At 35.4% G+C, this 23,235-nt stretch overlaps 1 protein-coding gene across 1 annotated transcript in view; it reads left to right on the top strand.

The window, feature by feature from the left end:
- Positions 1-23,235, top strand: part of LOC150097485 (transcription factor GATA-6-like) — a 77,616-nt gene that overhangs the window by 50,547 nt on the left and 3,834 nt on the right. Inside the window, exon 5 of the mRNA XM_090406936.1 lies at positions 18,773-18,890. Coding sequence (XP_090263062.1) covers positions 18,773-18,890 — 118 coding nt within the window. The remainder of the gene's footprint in view (positions 1-18,772; positions 18,891-23,235) is intronic.

Raw genomic sequence — 23,235 nt, 5'->3', positions numbered from 1 at the left:
TTTTAGAGAGATTATAGTATTCCACTTTCTCTGTTAACTCGAGTTTTTCCTAACAAACGAGCCTTCGTAGCTCACTAGGTGATGAAAGTTCCTTGGTTGTAAAGCAGTGGGTCTGAGTCCCATCGGGGAAAAGAAGGACCTTTAAAAGGACTTTTTAATAGACCAGAATTACAGACTGGCCTCATATGCTTATTTACTTCTGCCGTAATTCAAAGCAGTCCAATCCAATCCAATCCAATCCTTCTGGCAAACAGAAAACAGAACGGGGAATACATTCGTTGACGTACATAAGACATCATCTCATGGGTTTCATAGCATCCTTTCTAAAGAGCCACGAATATACTCTAAAGTAGCGATCTTTGGGTCACTTGACTTGAAGTATACTGTTTCACTCGGATTTTCTTTATCGTCCTTTGATATGTGAACTTTTTGTGGCACAATTTATTTTGTTGTCCTTCCCAATGATGAAAACGAATTTCACATGTGGGAAAATAAATAATCAATCCTGAACTTTGCAATGAATCTATTTAAATTAAACAAGACAATCTTTTATTTTAGTGACAATATTGCAGAAATTTATTTTCGCACTGAAAATAAATTTAATATAAAAAAGTTATATCTAATAATATTCATCATGAAGTCGTTTGCCTTCATCTTTCGCTTAAAATTGTTAGACTTTTTTTTTTCTCTGTTTGGTGCACATTCCTATAATATTCAGTGCTTAACTACTGGAGATATAATAAAAATAAATGAAAGACATCTTATACGGACCGCTTCAAAATTTATACTCATTTAGGAGATTTCCAATTGTATCGGGATCCCCCCCACCACCACCATCTCCTCTCATGGAACTGAATTATAAATATCACAGACAGTATTCAAAATCTATTACCTCATTTTACCATTGTGACAAAAGAAGTAAGAAAAGACTTTGCTGTATCTCGAAGTAGCTGCTTCTTAACCCAGACTATTACTTTGCGATCTATAATCAGTTGTTCAACTATCTGCTGAAGCTATTCTAAGTTTTATAAATACTGTGCTATATTTTCGCCATATAAAAAACTGTTTATATGTATGCCATACACAAAAGAGTTCAGCAGTGTCACTGCTGCTCAGTTGTCATTTTTGAAATAAACTGTCTTATACAGTAAATACTAGATAATAATCTTCTCATCTGGGGAAAAAGGCTAAAAGCTTAGGTTACTCTCACTGCTTTTGCGAAAGAACACTTCCTCACAAGTTACACTAAAGAGCCTCAAGTAGCAGTGTAGAATGCATCAGCAATGTCTTTTTTCATTATCAATTCAAAATTGCCTATCTAATCTAGCAGTAAATGTACTTTTCGAATGTGCAGTGATTTCTTCTTTGTACTATAAGAAAGTACCAAATAATAATAAGAATGTAGTTCATGCAGAATCGAACAGTTTTTTCATGTTGTTGTTTATAATTTCTTGTTTGATAGCTTTTCAGATCGGACATGTTTGTCTTCTGATGCGCACGCATCTGCATCAGTCTATTAAGGTTTTTCTTTCCCTGCAATTTTTTCCTTTCATATTTATATTCTGATTCTGTTTTATATATTAAGTCATCACCATGCCACCTTTGATCATTTTCCTTAAAGTTAATTTAAGGAAAATTAATCATGGATCAATTAAATGATGATTAAATGTTGATTAAAAGATCAACATGGATCATTAAAGCTATTAATGATCCATGTTATTTTGTAATAGGTTCGTTTTTAATATGATTCTGACTCCGCCACGAGTTCGCTCCCCTCATTTTTCTCACAACTGTCATATTTTTATGACACACATCAACGAAAGAATGAGAGTTCAGTACATTTTATTGGTTCTATGAGTGAGATCAGGATAAATCTTCATACTTACGGTCTCTGTTTTCGATGAAATGTTTTATTTGCAATACAGCTTTCACTTAAATAAATCAAAGTTAATTTAAATCCTGTTTATATACTGCTATCTTGGTCTTTGAATTGATTTCTGTCCTGGTCTACATAAAGAGATTCGACTAAAGACATCCAACTTTATTAATCATTTATACCATTATCTAATTCCATATTTATTTTGTCAGCTTCAGAGTAAACACTATATAAACAGGTTAAATATTTTACTTGTTCTCTAAGTTTACCATTGCGAACTTATTCAGTTATCTTCAAGCAGTGCTTCTGTGGCACAATTACAAAATTGTTCTAGGCTCGAATCCTTTCAAGGGCGCGAAGAACTTTTAACGGCTTTCGATAGACTGTCTAATATGACGATGACAAGATATTTTCTCTTTGTTGGGAGTTTCTCTTGCAAAACAGAGAAACCTACCGGAGAAAATAACTGATTTGAAGAATACAATACACATATCATTCTTCTGCCATGGTTCTAACCAAATCAAACCTTTCCTAGAATAAACATGATAACAGTTATATGTGGTTTAGTATCCAAACATGAGACCTCTGTAGTCATTAGAATCGGCAATGCCTTTCGTGTGGAGAGATCTTGATTAGAATCCCAAGTATGATATGATCAAAGCACACCTATGGTTGTAGGTGAGTTAGCTAACTTAAACAATAGTTATTAATCTTTCTGCAAAAAGAGTGTACTTCGCAAAAAAAAAAAAAGCGGATTTAATTATAATCTACCAACTTTATACTCTTACATACCATTTCGGTTTACTCTTACTATTACGAGGCCATAATGACTACCAACACCAAAGTTCTCCGCTCCTGATGAAGAGTTTTATAACTTACTAAATTGGTCCTTGTTTTTGCCGAGACCGATCAAGGTTTGCATTACGTTCTATTACGTTGAATATTAAAACCCTACAGGTATTTGCCATTGCCAAAACTTGATGATTCCTCTATATGACTCCGTGTATTGCTGTTCAATATAGATGGAAGAAGATTCGCTTGGGATTGGAAAAGAATAACTTGTTCCGCTTGCCAAGAAGTGTTGATCGTTTTGACTCCCCTATACTGACTGAACTGATTATTTTTAGTTGAACTGAATTGAAATCAGTGCCATCGTCTGTTGCTATTCATCCATCATGATTACAGATTGATGTTTTATTATGCTGCGATTTGATCGATTGTGCCCCATCTACATTTCATGGTTCTTGTAACCCTCACATGAACAAGTAAGATTGGATAACTACCAGCAAGAGCTGTTCCAACGTTCAGAAATGACAATTTGCGTGGTATTTGCACTAAAAAGACCTTAATAATTCATATGGCACTGAAAATCACGCGCGCGCGCGCGCACACACACACACACACACACACACACACATACACAACGTGTCTCCATTTGTTTACACAGTGTGCCTATTTTGCTATTTGGAATTACGGCAACTAAAGCCTTATGGCTATCGTATTCTTTCTGTTTTTCTTTTTTTCTTTTTGCATATGTTCTTCTAGTTGGTTTACCTCCTTTAGATGCAAAACAGCTTTGGGGAGGAAAACCTTTTTGCTTCCATGAGACTAGCTAGCTTACTATCATTTGAAAAATCCTTATAAAGCTTCTTAGCAGCCTAGACTAGAAGCTAGAATACAGGTTTTCCTATACAGTCAAAGAAATAATAAAGAATGATTGATATATACAATAAATAATAAGATATCACAACTTATGCACTATGTGAGCAACCACAAATATAAGCCCAAAGCGCAGAATGCTGAGTGATGAAAATAATAATAAAAAAAAAAATAGCGAGTAAACCACTATATATTAGGAGTAAATGCAAAGAACCCAGCTAGAAAACAAGAATTAAAAACTTCTGTTTGAAACTAGAGACTAGAAACACATTCAAAACTCTATCAACAGTTCAAAGTATCTCTCAACGTACTACCAAGCTATTAATTTGTATTTAATTAAAGTACAAGAAAGTATTTCTGCAGTTATCAGTCGTTCCTATATTACCACGAGGCCCTTCATTACTACCGTTTTCTAATGTAAACATGGTATATAAAAACCTAAAGGCCTTTCACTTACCTAATGTATTAGAAACGAAGGTCTTCAGTTATCACCGCTCTGGAGCCTGCCCACCCCCTGCATGACGATTATCGTAATCAAATTTTGGATACGTACTTTGAGTGTACGTATGAAGAATTTAAATCGAATACTATGATCGTCACACTACCTGATAAGTTGACATTATTACTAACATGTTGTCCACAATTTTTCTCCAAATACCTCAAGAGTCTGCCACTCACCGTTTTTTTTTTTTTTTTTTACATTTTCCTCTACTAGTCCAGATATGCTTCCCACTTATCTATAATATGAGTCGATATTTTTGACCATCCTTCCTTCAACATGACAAATCAGTCCGGTTGTTGGACGACTAATCTCACGATTACAAACTTATTTCCTTCATATCATGGTACAATTACATCTACAGTACGAATGCTAGTGGTTCTGCAATGTCGTCTAAGGAAACATGGGATGTAGTCTGTAAAACAGACCCACTGTAGAAGTGCTGCGTGTCCTTTAGCATACATTTCAGGAACTGTAACTAAAGTTATAAGTAATAACAGCTCGAGACGATTTCATCTCCGCCACCAAACTTTCGAGTTCAAATGCTGCATTCAAAATAAAACTCTCCTCCAAACAACTGCCATGCTGTCACTCGTCCACAAGACAGGAAAACAATTAATACACATCCAATTAATAGATTTCCCAGTATGGTGAGCACTGTAGTTTATATGTATGCAGTATAACTGTGTATGTTTAGCCAAGGATTACCGTGTTCGTAATTCAACAGTGGGATTGGTCAATGTCTCCGGTGGCAAATGAATTTCACTGCCCAATGGAAGACGACCTTCCTATTTATGGTAGGCTGGAAGTGGGTTTGACTCATCACGCAGAAATTTTCCAAACTGAGTTGATGCAAAGGTGGTATTATTTGATAGTGAAACAAACTCTTAGTAAAACGACCAGCTGCCTGTTGTATCGCATTGCATTTTATGAAACGCGATTTTGCATTTAAATATGCATCCAGGTTTGTGTTGTATGCAAATAGAGCACCTTCCACTTGATGATTTGAAGGATACGATTTATTATTGTCATGTTATTCTGACCTCGAAATAAGACAAAGGTGGTATCGATAATAAATCGAGTGCTTGATTAAAATCGAAATATTTAATGTTGAAATTATTTCTTCCTTATGACGAGAAGCATACATCACAATAAGTAATACATCGGTAATACCAAGTTCCTATTAGACGGAAATTGGCCAGGCTAATCGACACCGGAAATGCTGATAGATGCGTAAATGGTTAATCGCAGTAAATTGAAATAAAGTTTATAGCTTTATTTTCTTTATTGTATATTCGCACATAGTCTGGACAGAGGGAAAATCCACTCTGTTATGTAAGTTTAATTTCACATGTTAGATCCTTCCAATTTCTTTGAAAACTCTGAATCGTCCAACCAACAGATGGTGAATTACAATTCCGCCGAGGGCACGGATGTTCATGATCGTCTTAGGTGATAGATGAAATTAAAAGAACGATGTGTGACTGACTACCTTACCCTTTATTGGTAAGGTAGTGGTGGCCTAAAATGGTTTGGACTTGTGGCACGTTTGGCTTCTAGAGTAAATTATGCAAAAAAAAATATATATATATATATATATATATACAAAATAGGCGAAATATAGAAAAATCCTTTTTTGCTCATTTTTAGATTTATAAGAAACCGTTCAAAGAAAACTTAGATTTGATGTAATTAAATACTTTTATTAATCCATAGTATTAGATTAATATGCTGTAAAAATTATACTCACAATATACCTTTCTTTTTTTTTTTTACCCCACCAGCCCATCCCAAAGAACTTAGATCGTAATTCCTCTAACTCTTTGGAATATAGAACACATCAATGTAGCTACTGCTGGACCACACCTCCGAACGAACAGCTGGTGTTGTTCTTGTTGTTCTATCTACCTCAGCAATTAATAATAAATACTATTATGGCGATGAATTGGTCTCAAATTCTCATATAGCCACTTATATCATGCTGTATCACTTTACACTATAATTCATCCCATAAATTTCGATCATTAAACAAGTTTCAATGCTATCCTCACCATTTCAGACGTATTTTGATTTATGTGCCAAAGAACAGCGTCTTCAAGGTTCTCTCACCACAGACAAGCTGATCATATCCAACCAAATAACAGCTTTTAGCCATTCTCTCGAGTCAATAGCTGGTGCTTTTGTCCCAGTGAGTGAGTACTCCTTTCATATTATCGTCTATTTCACTCAATGACATGTCGATGATTCGTCAAGTTTTTGATGTTCTATTGAGGTTGCTCCACATCCGAGTTCTTGTCGCTGTGGAGCTAACTAGAATTTTTTTCCCAGATTTTTTATACAGATCAACACTGCAGTTATTTTTCTCCACATCATGAGTGAATTATTATTTGAATGGCGCTTTTAAATATGGAAATGATTTTATTTTTTATCAACAAAGAAGAAGCATTCTTTTATTTTGTTTCGAAAGTGAAGACTTTTTAAACTTCTGCTGTATACTTATTGTTTAAATTTAGTACAAGTGTTGAATCTGAGTCAAGAGAAGAGCAGATCAACAGGTGAATCCGAGAGAAGCAGAATAGTTTAACACCATATAGAAAACAGATTTAAAAACGAACGGCAGTCATTGCAATAATGCTCGACATTCTTTATGTATAGCATGAGAATTTTTATTTTTATTTTGAATAATTTGCAACAGAAAATCTTCGGTTGCAGATTATCTTGTGCTTAGTAGTAAACCATAATTTTGTATATTTTTCATTCATTTACTTTCATTCATTTCATTCATTGATATTTAAAGATAACCGAGCTTAACACATGTTTTTATGATGAAATAATTAAAAGAAAGCGTTCGACTGTTGGATCATAAAGTGTTATGAGAACAACCACAATAATATCGGAATAGTGTTCGTTAAGTGATATTTTTAACTCTTAGCTGAGAAAACTGTTTTGCTTGATTTGAGTTTTTAGAATTGAAAACATATACGTTTAAAATAACAGTTTTAGGGTGGTGTAGCGTTTTTAAATGGCTTCTGCTTACTCTGTGCTGGCCCCGAGAAAGACAATCCTTTATAGGATTCATTTTCTTGGTCGAATAGAGGAAGTTTTTTTTTCGACATTATAATTATCCGTTCTTTAATTAATAGAGTTGCATCACAGCTACGAAGTGAAAAACCCACAATATACTGTTTAAAACATCTCTCTCTCTCTCTCTCAAAAAAAAAAAAAAAAAAAAAAAAAAAAAAAAAAAAAAAAAAAACGTTCCTCTATCACATTATATGAGACATGTTATCTACTTGTTAGGTTTAGGATCACGAGATGCCGTACAGTTATGTGCAGTTACGGAATTAACAAATGATAATGTAACACAAATTTACACTGCTAGAGTTCTCTCACCCATGCGCTTAATGTCGTTAAAGTTCTGATTCCTTTAATTTATTATTTGGGAAATAAGTCCTACTGCAAACTTGGTCTTCTTTGTAGATGTGATGAAATAACATGTTGTCACTCTTTACTGTGATTTTCTCTTCTATTACTGATTTCTTGTTTCTTCAAATTGTTTACATTTTTTTCTTCTTTAACTGCTCTTGACAGCCGATATTAATCTTTGGTGAAATTTTTGTTTTTCTAAATTTTATCTCCATAAACTACTTCTCGGGTAGGCAGCGTATTACAAACTTCATTATAGTATTTTTCACAGTTTTGATTTAAGCTATACAGAATTTATTAAGCGCGTTTTTTAGATATTTTCTAGGTTTCATAACTTTAATTTTTCACATCTGTTTCATATACACGTGTTTCATCCTAAATGGGACACATTTAACTGGAATACATAAATAATGAGAAATTAGATCGTCGAGTCTGAAGCTGAATCGCTAATGGATCGACAAGCCACAGATGGTCATTTTCGTATGATTAGGGATGTAGTGATGGTCACATCATTGGGGAGGCATTATTAAAAGTACATATAGATAAGATAATATTTACAGATGCTGTGGGAAGACGGTGTTGTTCGAGTCAGTTTGTACATCTATTAAACCTATTCTGCCTGGTTGTTGCATGACCCCCCCCCCCAGTGCGAAAGCAATACTTTAAGGTTTGTAAATTTTGGTTTATATGACAGGTTAGAAGTTCAACAAATAAGAATTATTCTTTAAAATAAAAAAGTTCCGAGATTTTTAGAGACTAAACAAGCTATGGAGTTTAATGTTTCTTCCAGAATAGTCAAGAGCACCTGATCTTACGTAGCAAGTGAGCTATTATTAAAAGTGATGGAACCGAAGAAAATCGGTGTCGGAGGCATTTCTGACAGAAAGCCTCAAGATGAGTAGCAAATCCTTTCCCTAAAATCTCCACTGTATTATCCTTTATATCAAATTCATGGAAGAAAAGAAAGAATTTAGTCCAGTATTCCAAATAGTAAAACATAATCATGAAGCAAACCAAATATTTTGCGTCTGTAAATGACATCTAATGACATAAAAATCAAGAGAGTTACACACAGAGAATACTGGTAACATGCCTACAGCCAGAAAACAAAGTTTCGCTTTTATTCCTAGGTTGTTGTTTCACACCTCCTCATCAGATACGGAAGCTATTTTTAATTTCGAATGAAAACTTTGCTTAGTGACAATTACGACAATTTTTGACAATTTGTTATATAGTTGCTGGAATAGACAGTTGCAAAATCAACAGATCGTTGTTCTTTCAGGATCAAAAAATTCGAGATAATTTAGTCACGCATTAAGCAAAAAATATTATTTACTTTTTCCATTAACCTATGGAATGAAATTTGGAATCGCCTTAGCAACATTTTTGAGTAAAATTGCCTTAATTTTCTTAAACGCTACTTGTGCATTTCAAACATAACAGCATAAAACATACATCAGTCCTATTGCAACGTTCACTCATTGACGCATTAGCAATCTTGGAGTTCATTCAGATCGTCTCTATCATACTACGATAACACACTCACTATCTGCACTTTCTCATTCTAATACTACTAACTCTTTCGTGTCTTCTCTCGTACCATACGTGTTATATTACAGACCGTTTGAACATCCCAGTCCAATCAGCTCGGCTATCAAGTAAAGTTGATCATCTTAGTATGACGGAATTTGGAATGAACTTGATAAAGACCGTATTTCTTATTAAACAAATAGGGGTAATTAATAATTAATCGTTAAATAAAAAAGAATGGAAACAGAGAGATTACCGGAAAAAAAAACAAGTTTTAAATTACAAACCATTATGGAAAATAAAACCAGGACGTCCTCTAAAGAGATTCAACGATGACTTCTTTGGTGGAACAGGCCATTGTAGGCCTAAATCCATGAAAAGTATGATGATGATGATGATGAGAAAACGAATTGCTATTGTCTAATTATACTTCGGTGAGGTTAAGGTTACACCACGAATGTTTAAATGTTGTCAGAACGTGTAAATTGTGCATGAAGCCGTCTAATTAACATAACCTCCATAACCATAACTTCCATTGTGTGTGTGTGTGTGTGTGTGTGTGTGTGTGTGTGTGTGTGTGTGTGTGTGTGTGTGTGTGTGTGTGTGTGTGTGTGTGTGTGTGTGTGTGTGTGTGTGTGTGAGAGAGAGAGAGAGAGAGAGAGAGAGAAACGCACAGGGAGGTTGTGGGATGAAGGAAATATTGCAATTATACTAATGCCGTAAGAATTCGGAATAAGTGCGTGGAATTTTTGGCATTACTTAAATACAATTTTGGCAAAAATTTTATAGGCATTAGAAAGACTTATTTGACTAAGTATCACAGTCATGGGGATAGAATATAAGGTATACAATATTTTCAGGGATGACAGAGGAGAACGAATGGATAGGAGTTTTGCCAATGATAGCCGAAGAATTGAAGCCAAAAAGAGTGGTATCCGAAGAGTTCATCGAAAAGGCAATTCATCGAAAGACAATTCATCGAAAATTTTAAATTTTCGAAAATGTTATGAGAAAATTGATCTATTTAGAACAAACACTGAACCGCGCAGAGTGAGAAAGCAATGCTACTTTAATAGGTGAAAATTATAGAACAATTGGTTCTTATAGTCTTTCTTGTCCGATAACTGTTTCATGTCTGTTCATGGGACTGATTTGCCTGTTTCCAGGAGGAAAAGCCCTGCCATCTCGGTATTGTTCCTGCTAACTTACCTTTAGCTGAACAGGACTGATAAAAATTATGCGCGTCGTAAACGGGATTCCAACTACCCAAGTCTTCCTAACTAAATGGCTTTGTTTATACTGACTGAACTACGCAGGCTCCATTATTATTATTGTTGCCAGTAGTAATATACGACTTCAATACAGCAATTATTATGGAATAAATTTTACTCAGATTCGCTATTTGAAACTTTTACAAGAAAATGTCGAACCGTTCCAGTTTTTAGTTCAGCTATATTCGGGGCAACAAAGAAATAAAAAATGTCCAAATTATGTACTATATTACAAAAATTCTCTGACTTATCGGAATTAGTAGAAGTTGCCAGTACAAGAAGCAGTCTGCATAATTAAGTTTTTGATCTAAATGGATCACTTTTATCATAACATTATCGAAATTTTAAAATTTTCGGTGAAATGTTTTTTCCATGAATTTTCGTTCGATGAGTTGCCTTTTCGATGAATTTTCATGTAACCAAAAAAGTAGAACAGCCTCAAGAGATATGCATGCAGAGGGCATTTTATTTGAGGCTATTTGAGATAGGTGGGTGTGAGATAGATCAAGCGGATGAAGGATGAAATGTATAATTAGTCGATTCTGTAATCCAGGTGGAATAAGGGAGAACGTAGATGGCATGCATTGGCAAATTCGCATGATGAGTATAGGTTGAGGAATTATGATGGGGGATTTTGACTATCTGAACATAGATTGGGAGAAGGAATGGCCTCGAGGAAGACAGGAAGAAAATATTTTCTTCCTTCTCAGGTCATTAAGAGATAATTATCTTCTGGATATTCTGTTAAGAAGGGGTATATGGGGAATTATGAAGCCCGTGATTATGACTAGCTAAGAAGTCACCTCTCAGTAGTGCCATGCCATAAGAATTTGAAAGGAAGATATGTTGCTGCATAGGAGATTGTCAAGGGGAGTTTAAAGAAAGCAGTTTCAGGCTATACCCAGAGTCAGGAGGATAAATCAAGTACGATGGATGAACAGTATTATTAAGCATGCGTTGTAGGTAAAGAAACGGTTGCGGGGAGAGTATAAATAAAAAAGGTGATCAGCATACCCATGAGCAGTACAAAGTACAGGCAATTGGGGTCACCTATATGGTAAGGGAGGCCAAAGTTAATTATGAGAGGAAGCTAGCTGATAAGTCTAAAGGAAATCCTAAAGGGTTCTTTCGCTATCTAGCAAGAAAAAGGAGGAATACCTGTAAGAATGACTTTAAAAAGTGTTGATGGTAGAGAAGTAACAGAAGCAAATCAAATAATTGAGTTACTAAATAATCATTTTGCAAAAGTGTACCATCTTGGCAAATATTTCAATGCTGGATGTGCCACTGACTGGCACATCCAGTCAGTGGCACATAAATAGCGATGCTTAGTATATTGCAGAACCTCAATGCGAACACCATAGGACAGATTGCATATCGGCCCATGTGTTACGAGAATGTGCAAGACAACGTGTAACTCCTCTAACCGACCTGTTTAATTTACGCTTCAGTTCTGGATTTTAATTATTTTTTATACAAAATAAGAGAATTGTATAGGATTGTTGATGATAAAATTAAATATTACAAGCAAATGTAAATAAATTAATAAATATATTTATATATCGAGAAAAATTGGGGGTGCTGCAATTCCGCGGTGCCTATGCACGAGCCGCCCATGTGCCTTAGTAACTTGCTTACTTTCTATAATAAAGTAACAGTGGAGTTAGATAAAGGAAATCCTTCGTCAATGATATTGCTGGACGTCGCGAAGGCATTTGACAGGATTCCACACGGAAGAACTGTGTTGCATAAATTGGAGTAAATGGTAATGAATCTGATGATGATTTGGATTAGAGGGTGGCTGACGGAAAGATATCAAAGATTGTTTTATGGAGGAGTTGAGTGCAGGGGAAGGCAGGTGACTAGTGGTGTGGTCCTTTGTTTTTTAATTTGTACATTAATGATATTGGAAATAATCTGAAGGGATATATCCACTTGTTTGCTGACGATGCAAAACTGGAAATAGCTATAGTCAATGAAGGTCATGTACAGATCTTGCAGGATCACTTCTAGCGCATTACTAACAGTTCAACATGGCTAAGTGTAAGGTGGCTGGATGAGATTCATGCCGTATACTATATTGATTGAATTTGATGGAATTGAACTGCATGAAGTTGACGAGGCAAAGAACTTAGGGATGATTGTAGATAGAGAGCATTGCGAAGGTGACCAAAACATCAAATTACATGATTATTGAAAAACATACTCTCAAGCAGGGATAGGGAACTTATTATTCGACTTTATAAGGCATTAATAAGACCACATCTGAACTGTTATGCAGAGTTCGGGTCGCCTGGATTTCTGGTGATGAAGAAGTTGTGAAGAGATTTCAGAGGTGAATGATAAAGATTGGGGCAGGTCTATGAAATGCTTCCTCTAAGAATAGGTTGAAGGTCTGTGGAATCCAAAAACTAGCCGATAGGCGTAAGAGAGGAGATATGATAGAAGCATATAAGCTATTAAAGCCGACTTAACCACTATTACGAGGCCAGTTTATTATGTTTCTGAATTGCGTGTACTATTCTCCAGGGTCTACTTATTTTAGCGGATGAAAAACACACACCAGAATGAGACCGGAATAACAAATGATTACAACATCACTTGTTCAAGTCCTCTATCGGTGACGCTGGTTTTCATCTCAATCAAAAGTAAAATTATTAAATTGATATAAATGCAAAGAAATGTCTTCGAATTAGCATTATATTTTTATTATATTGTTTAATTACCTTTTATAACTACAGAAAATAAACAGTTGTCACTGATTTTTTTTTTATAAAAGAAAATTGTATTATTTATCATATCTATTGTATTATAATGATGGAAAAATATAGATATATCATCATAAGGGATGTGCAGGATACCATTATTAAGTTTACATTTTTATTAAATGTTTAGCGATAATTTTCCATCAAATTAGTCTTCTATTCGTCAATACCTCGATATTTTCATAACTTCTATTTCGGTCATCTAGGCAACATCAAATTGCTCCCGTCCATTTAGATTTCGGTCTTCCTTTAGATCTTTTTCCTGCCATCCGGGCATCAAACATTTGTTTCGATAACTTTTCCTCTCCTATTCCATATAAGTACCCTCTGTAAGTACCATAAGTACCATATAATTACCACCTCATTAAATATGATATTATTCATCTGATGTATATATGAGTAATTTAGTGTGAATGGATGCTTGTTGCACTTTGTTTACAATCTATGAAATTTACACATTTTGGTGTGTTTTATACGAAAAGTTGAAACTGTTACATGATAATAAGCACATAACATTTTAAAGTTAAAATGTGTGTGTGTGTGTGTGTGTGTGTGTGTGTGTGTGTGTGTGTGTGTGTGTGTGTGTGTGTGTGTGTGTGTGTGTGTGTGTGTGTGTGTGTGTGTGTGTGTGTGTGTGTGTGTGTGTGTGTGTGTGTGTGTGTGTGTGTGTACTAAGCGTTGCGAGATTTTAGTACTGATTTAGTTCAAATTAACAATGCTACGACACCTTATATAAATAAGTTTGATAAAACTGCATACAGAATACCTAAATATCTAAAGCAGGTGTTTGTCAAAAAGTAAATTACAAAATTATATTATAGAATTTTAGTTCTGATGTTTAATCAACAGAAGGCTCAGTCTTGTTTCGCAAACTGTACGAAATAACATTTTATTCAGATTAAAAACTAATACTTAGCGCCTCAATATCTGAAGAAAACAAGCTAATAAATCTGTCTTAAGCAAGATAACAGAAAACAAGACAGCTGCGGCTCTTACATTGGGAAAGAATACGTCTTTGACATCTCTATTTTTTTTTCTGTGTTTTAATTGAGATGCACGTTGCCATATCATGCATGAATAACGAATAGTCATTACTAGTATAAAAATAACTGTTTTTATCTATGGAGTTCCCATTGTATCTTCAGCGAACATCTTACTGAATATGCAATTTTCATCTTCCTTACTAAAGACGAAACGATAGCACAAAAATCTATGATAGAAGGATTACCAATATAGGGTACAAAATCATGAATTGTAGTGGAGAAACAATATTTATACTTAGCAAAGTGTAATTTTAAAAATTATATATAAATAAATATATGACACTGATGAATAATGAACACACACACACACACACACACACACACACACACACACACACACACACAGAAACTAGTCAAACAAATTTTACTGTTTCTCTTCTCATTATTATTGGATAAACCCCATTCATCTGATATATTCAGATTCGTACGTAAACGTTTCACAGCCTTGTGAAGGATAACCTTCCTCCACTGATGTTTATCAGATCCGTTGCAGTTTATCTTACGATGGTCAATCCAGAAGAAAAGCAGATGTTTATTCCGAAGAACATAAAAATTATATTCCATACCACGAGCTGAAACAAACTGGACTTGAGGAAATGTGCCATCGCCTACACATATGGGTTCGTTGGAAGAAGAAAAAAAAAAACAAAAAAAAAACAGAGATCCTAAGACAAGGAAATGCCTTATGGAAAGATTATAAGATAGCTTTCCTAAACTGTGGTATGTGTATATCTCCATGGTTAAACGAAAGGTGTTTATGGGTTAACGAGGCACTTTTAATAATAATCTCTACCTTTTTTCTTACTTTGATATTTTTGTAGGCGTATTGTCACGTTCATGTCTATAACTGTTCAATAACTGGGGGGGGGGGGAGAGAAAAAAAGCGTCTTTCGGGATGCATCGAAGGACCTCCCTTATGGCCGCCTGTGGTTAAAGGCACGTTCATGTTTCAACTGCATGGTTTAAACCGTTCCATTAGAAGACTAAATCTAAATAGTTCAAACCGTGTAATGGGAAAACCGCTAAATTTCGCAATCGTTCGTATCTTAAAAATTGCAACGCCGTTCAGCGATTGTTTCAAAACCTGAGCGTGCATGAATACATGATTAATCGTAACTGTGTTCCCATACGTGCGAATAATTCTATATATATACTTATATATACAGTACATTAAAAAAAAAGAAATCGTCTTCGTGACGCAAGCCCCACGTAGAGCTAAAAATAACAGATATAAATTCAGATTTCATCAACCTAACTTCATCCCAGTAAATGAAATTAGTGAAGTTTAAATTTCATTATTTTTTGTTTTCTATTTTCACTCCTCAGAATTGCAAAGGATGTATGTGGTTGGTTTTCAAACGCCGATATTTCATTTCTTCCTTCTGAATATCCATTTCGTATTGAAAGATTCAAGGACATTGCCTGAAAATAAATTCTATATGACTGCAACGATTTTGATAAATTAGGGAAGACAGATCTCTGCTGCCGGGTTATGCTACAAAATTAGAAATATATCCGAGACTATCAAAATAAAACTTCCAGAGACCACTTGATCAATCCAGAAAATAAATTAAACGAACTTCTGTAAAGAGAATATGAGCGATTGTAAGACAATGATTTATTAAGATAAGTCTCTATCATGTTCCTATAATCATTCAAGGATTACAAGTGGTTTTTGATATGCCGTGTTACCCTATTCTGTCTTAGGTCGGTTGAAATTATGGCTGAATCAACTAAGGCAGGGTATAAAGCCAATCTATTATGTCTGTTTAACTGTATGTTCTTTAGCAGGTTTGCTGTTTCCGGGATGAAAACTTGAGACTTTGGGTTTCGAGGATGTAATCCATTCAAGTCAACTATTTATCTTCTGTCTGCCTCTGAATGAAACAAGTTAAGTTACTTTCAGATGAAAAGTACTTATACGAAGCTCCTCATCCCGTTTTTCCAGCTACCTATTAAAGGCCACATATCTCGACCATCTTTGTCACTGTACCGTTGGAAGTGTTCTCAGATGGCGGGTAAATAGTTGACTTGAATGGATATAATCAGTTGACAATGATGTTCAGGAAGCTTTCGTAATTCAGAGAGTAACGACAATGCCCTTTGGGCGAAAAGACTTGAATTCGAATCCTGTCTAGTGCACCACGAGCCTTTATTAAGGCTTTTGAAGAGAAAATGAGCTTCATGGCTTCATGCAAAGGAACACACACACACACACACACACACACACACACACACACACACACACACACACACACACACACACACACACACACACACACACACACACACACACACACACACACACACACACACACACACACGCACGCACGCAAATTATCAGGCATAATGCACTTGCTTTAACGTCTTAGCGGCAACAGATGGATCTGCAATACCTCTCCATTCATCAAAGAACTTAAGGAGTGCTGTATAAATATTTTCTGATTATCTCTCTACCAACGCGTTGTTGTAACCAACACTGGTAGATCCAGTCTGAGTATTGTTGCTCTCCCTTGTCATTCCATTCGCTTGAAATAATAGGAAAGGGATTCAACACTCCATACGACCTTTCCACAATCTTCTGGTGTCCGATCATGTTCTCCCACCTTAACCGAAGCTTTTTATATTGGTTATATTTATATTTATATTGGTTGGAGAGGTATGATATCCTTGAGTGATCATCTGTTGTTATATACCATTCGAGACAGTATTCGATGAATGGCGCATTTAATTAAATACTCCCTTCCAGTTTCTGATTGTACTGTGAATTCATAACCACATAAAATAGGTATATTAGACTTTATGAACCAACCGTCCTTATTTGGTATTTCGCACGACGTTTTCTGTTTATCGTTCAGTTTGTCGCTCACTGTCATCTTCTTTTCTAAGATACCTAATTACAGTCTTTGTCTAATACCGCATATACACACTTGAACCTGAATTGTGTGTTCTATCGGTAACATACTCTGTTTATTGATAGTAATCGCCACCAGTTGTTAGTGGTGCATTTCACTGTTGTTTTCCAATTAACACGGAGCTGTCTCTAATATTTTGATCACTGAGAGTATATTAATTTGAATAGCTGTGAATGCATGCATAAAAATCATTTTAAAATCAATATAAAAATAAATTCTTGCCCGGAAAGATATAGGGTCCCATCAATGGGCACAGGAACGTCTTATTCAACCGGAGCTGATGTAGCTAGTTTCAATGGAAGTGGCCAATGAACACGTGGGATTTCCCAATACATTCGCCTAAATGGATTAGTGATCTCAACGTACCTATAAATGACCAATAATCCTAGGATAAAGCTTGTAAGTAGATTTACGCATTTCCAAGCGCTCAACTTTACTCGTATCTTATCAGAAAATAGCCAAAGGTTGCTGCTCGCATTCTTTCTTATCCGAATGCCTTTAAATGGACGTATTGTGGTGATTTGACGTTAGATTTCCTTTGCTATATGACGGCTGAATGTGAATGTGAGAGAAGACTTAAAAATAAATTTGCAAGTCCATATTAAAGAAGAAGAAATGGGAACGAAATATTGATATCATTATTTAAAATTGACTTTAAAAGGGATCGCAAAATCCGCTAGACAGATATATCCATCGAGTAATTTCCCAAATGTCGTTTCGAGCTACTCTCTCTCTCTCTCTCTCTCTCTGTCTTTTTCTCGCTTATTATATTGTGATAACGTTGAATTTAATTAAGCAGAGAGCTCTAAAACATCATCACTTAAACTTATCACTTTCGGGAAGAAGCCAGTACTACTGCTGGGAATTGCACTGCCTGCAGGCAATCTTTTTTTCTAGATGGGCATTCATTTTAATCTAATAATAATAAAACAGGACAAAGAAAACGACATCCAATCAATAAACACTGCGTATTTCTGCAATGAGTATTCAACCAAACCAAACAGTGCCCTTCGAGCGAGTAATATGCAGATCTCAAATGAATAAATACAGGTCGTTTTATCATTATTTTATTTCCCTCTTAGCTATTGTTAGTTATTCTATAAGCTTGCTGTTTTTAAGGAATTATTATTAATTTTTATTTTGCATTGCGATTCTAAATAAATATTTCTTTTGTTGAATAAATAGTAACAGTTTGTAATTTTCCATGCCATGGCATATTATACAATGTGACCCAAGAGTGTATTTAAATCTTGTTATCTCCCACAATCTAAGACGTGAGTGTTGTATCGTGGTAGATGAGGGCTACTACAGTCTTACGGTGCCACGATCCTTGGTAGCCAGAGGGCAATCTAAGTGTAACTTGTGCTTTAACCTTCGTGCTTAATATCACGTGAAAAAATAAAAAATAAAAATGTAGTGATTCATGTTGAAAGTTATGGAATAAAAACCATAGAACTGGAATGAAAATAAACGATAAATGTATTTAGTAAATTGTCTATTTTTCATTCCAGTTCCACGTGGTTTTTAGTGCAGCAACTTCAACATGAATAACATAATAAAATACGCAACAAGAAAAGAAAGATTAAAAACATAGATAATGCTTAAGATGCAGTGCACTTTAACACACACACACACACACACACACACACACACACACACACACACACACACACACACACACACAAACGCGCTCTTGAGAGTTTAAACAGGAGACATATCCTCGCGATTCTTATAACAACATTTGGTGCAATATCACTGTATTTTCTTCTTCTTTTTTTGTTTTTGTAGGTAAACCGTCCATTAGCTATGCGAAAGGCTGGCATACAAACCAGGAAAAGAAAGCCTAAGAATGTCACTAAGACATCGGCACATCAAGAGAAGGATACCAAACCTAGTTCCATAGCACGTAAGTATGAAGGTGTGACGTCATATTATTTATGAGCAATGTCTAGGTGGCGCACACTTCCTATTAATAACATGTCGTGTGTGTCACAAACAGGAGACAAATTCCTCCCAGGTTTAGTGTATTGCATATTAATTAAACGTAAAGGTAATTAAATCACACTACTTTTTTTTTAAATCTTTGACACTACAGATTAATATGCCTTTCCTTCTATCTTCTGTAAGGATGTCAGTTGACACAATAGCAGCTCTGTAGTCTACGTAAGCGGGATTGTCACGGTAAATTAACTTGGCTACATATAAATTTAATTAAATGGTACGATTAGTTCATTTTTGTTGTTTTAAATTGTCTTAAATTAAAAAAAAAATCTTCTTAGCTATATATGAAATCGACTGATTCACCTTTAGATGAAAAAACCCTTATAAAGGTTCTTCAAGTCCTCGATGATATTGAACCCAGGTATTTCCAGCCAAAGAGCGTCGTCGATATTGACTGAATTACAGAGTATGTGAACTAATAAACTGGATAGATCTGACAAAAAAGGGGAGAAAGGAAAAAAAAAACGAAATAGAAATAGGAGATATTAAAACTCCATCAGAGTTGCCATATTAAAGGCAACTCTGATGCCAAGGTCTCTGGTCAATTTCTTGGAAAGTTCTATATTTATTCGACTATGAGAAATCGTCGAAATGAAACCTCTATCTTCGCTCTTCTTTTTAAAAAATAAATAAATAAAAATATAAGTAAAAAATTCTTCAGTGTAAGTAATAATTATGAACGAATCCCAGCTTGAAACATTATCAATAACTTGTTTTTCCCTCACCGCCCCCCCCCCAAGCTCAGTCGATTTCGACTAAGTTCTTTGGTTGGAAATATCTGAGTTCGAATTCCGTTGCGGACACCAAAAAACTTTCAAGTAAAGATGAAGAACACAAGCAATTTACAGACATATTTATACCAGACAATACCAATAGAATTAGCTGTCATGATAAGTAATCAGGTTTACGAGAAGCCAAGTTACTTGGCTCTGAGAGGCCATTGAACCTAACACGAAAGAGAAGATGAATGGAATGTTCTGTCCACCCGCAACCGAATTTCGATCCACGTAAGAAATTTTTGGAAGAATAAGCAAAAAACTCTTTAGCTCCTCTGTCACAAAGTTTTCTTTCCTCTCTCTCTCTTTACAATAGTATTTTTGCTATTCATTCATTAATACAACAAGTAAGTTAATCATCCAGACATAAATTTTATCAATAAAATTAAATAACAAATTTTAATAGTGATTCTAAATACCATATTCCTTCAATTCCATCAACTTATTATTATTATCGTTTCGAATCGTTTTACTAATTTTTATTCATGTGTCCGAATTCAAAAATAAAATTAACATTTTATTTTTGAATCTAGAAGTAGTAAGAAATGTTAAAATAAAATTATAACCACAGCTTAACGCACATTGATAGCCACCACTTTTAATTAATTATACTTGACAAAAAGTTATATTCTTGTTTTGATCCTTAATTTTTCTAAGAGTGACAAGTTCAAACGAAGTGTGAACTATTATTCTGGTATGTAATGATACACAACGCGCTCTCTTCTCGGAAGTGTAGAATGTCGTGCGTTATGGAAAGAATGGCTATACTGACAGTATTGATCTTATTCCATAATTTACCATTACAGTTCAAAAAATTATTATAATTTAGTGAAACTTTCTTATGAAAAGAAATCTCGTTGTTCTATCTGGATTACTCAATGATCTTTATTATTAGCCAAACCTGGTCTAGGTTGATCTAAACACATAAAATCCTATAAGAAGTAACCACAAGTAAAATACAGTATAGGTCAGCAAACATCTCAACTCAACTCAAATTTATTGGCTTAAAGAGTGAAGCAGATGCTTTTCATATTCCCCGCTGTCTGATGAGGAAAACTGTGAGAGGGAAAATATTAATGAGCCTGTTGCTCGCCTTGAGTGGGCCTGAGGATTAATCATTGAGGTTGCAGTTTAAAATAGCTTTTGGTCTTTTGTACTTGGCGTCGTAATCTTTGCGTCGTAATTTGCAGTTAGTTGAATTAGATTATTAGGATGCACAGATGCTATTGAAAAGAACTTAGTTGCTAGAGTCTGCATGAAGGTATAAATATAGGGGACTTCTGTGTCCCGGTGAAGTTGCACAGTGCGTATGAACCATGGTGCGTTCAGGATTATTCTGAGACATTTATTATGCACACGTTGTAGTTTGAGGATATTAGTATTAGCAGTATGACTCCAAGCTGGAGAAGCATAGATGAGTATAGGACGAATCATCGATTTATATATAAGTACTTTGATTCTGGTGCTCAATTTGCTGTTTCTGTTTATTAGAGGATAGAGCTGTGCAATGATTTGTGATGTCTTTAAACATTGAGACTTGATATGGGAGCTGAAAGTCAACTTTCTGTCCAACAATATGCCAAGATATTTGATCTCAGACTGCCAACGGATTTCTGTGTTAAACAGGTGAACGTGTCCAATAAGAAGCATTGATCTTCTGGCGAACAGTACGGCTACGCTTTTCTGAGGATTTATTTTGAGTCGCCATTTGGTGGAATATTGTTCAATTATCAGTAAATTTTCCTGCGGTCTTTTGATTGCTAGGTGCAGTTTTAAAGATCTTGCTAATATCGCTGTATCATCTGCATATAAAGCTTTGATAGATGACAGTGGGTTGTGCAGAATAGCATACATATAAATGGAGAAAAGAGTTGGTGCCAGTAGTGATCCTTGTGGGACACCAGCCAAGATGAGTTTTTGTATGGAGAGTGTGCCATTTAACTTAACTTGCATGCGCCTATCATAGAGGTATGATCTGATCAGGTGAACCACTTCCAATGGTATTCCAGATGTTATCATTTTATATAGCAAGCCGTAGTGCCAGACTTTGTCGAATGCACTGGCTATGTCAAGGAAAACAGCCCCAGTGCATTGACGCCAACGCCAGTTAAATTCCGTGGTAACATATTCTACTAATCTGTATACTTGTTGTGTAGTACTGCGAAATTGTCGGAATCCAAATTGCTCCTCAGGAAGAATGTTTAATTTGTGCACCAGTTCTTGGAGTCTAGTGAGAATGACGTTCTCGGCAATTTTGCCTAGGTTAGAGATGAGGCTAATTGGTATTGGTCTGTAGTTTTGAGTGATCGCGGGTCTTTTCCAGGTTTATGGATTGGGATTACATCTGCTAGTTTCCAGTGGGGAGTAAAATATTTGTAGTGTAAGATGGAGTTTATAATGTTAGTCAAATGCACAATAGCTGTGTGGGGTAGTAGTTTTATCACTCTGTTTGTGATTCCATCAGGTCCAGGAGCCTTTTTGTTTTTACGCTTCTTGATTATGTCGTATAATTCTACAGGTGATGTGGGTACAATTTGACTAGAGCATGTGACAGAAAGTTTGAGCGAAGATCTGACATGTCGATGAACCTTGTATATGTGATTGAAGTCGAGATGGTCATATGAGGGTTTGCATTGCTTTTCTAGAGATGTTACTATTGCCTCGGCTTTGTCTGCGTCGGTATGAATAAGGCCAGTATCTGTTTGGAGAGGAGGAAGAGGTTTGTTTTTATTCTTGATGTTTTTGATAAGATTCCATATGGAGTGATTGTCAGGAGAAATAGAACCCGATTTCTGTGCGCTGTGAGGGCATCTCTAACTCCAGAGTTGAATCTGTTCAAGATTCTTTTATCTTAAGGTGCTCGCGTGTTGTGATATCTTTTTCTTGCTCTATTCTTTTCTCTGATCAAGTTCATAATGTCTTCTGGCAAGTGGTTAGATCTGGGGGTAGTTCTGGAAATAGTTACTGCTGCAACGGCAGTGTTGATTTGTTTAGTTTGATCCTTTATAGCTGTTTCAATTTCCTCTGTGGATTTAATCAATGGAACAGGACAGATATATTTTGGGAATACTTTGGATAGCTTATCCCAAGGTATATATAAGTGGGGGAGGGGAGACAGGTTATCCTGGTTTCCCAGCTTTTATAGAATGGGATTGTAGTCAGATGAGAGATCATTTAGAGTCACTACACTGTACTGGAGTCTTACATTCTGTAGGATAGTTATGTCTAGTACATCAGCCCGACCGTATGTGTTGGGATGGGTAGGCGCTGTGGGGCCTGCCACAACCACATTGTTGGATCCAGAGTAGTTAACGAGGATGTGACCATTTTTATTTTTGGAACGACTATTCCAGATAGGATTCTTGACATTTAAGTCGCCAGCCATGATGACAGGCTTCCTGTTGATCAGTACACAGTTCAGATCTGAAAACAGTAATGTTTTTTGCGGAGGATTATATGCTGCGAAAATCTTTA

Source organism: Typopeltis vanoorti, chromosome 17, assembly GCF_054136105.1.
Source record: "Typopeltis vanoorti isolate ZY-2024b chromosome 17, IOZ_Tvanoo_1.0, whole genome shotgun sequence".
Classification (NCBI taxonomy): Eukaryota; Metazoa; Arthropoda; class Arachnida; order Uropygi; family Thelyphonidae; genus Typopeltis; species Typopeltis vanoorti.
This window is presented reverse-complemented; position numbering and strand designations above follow the sequence as displayed.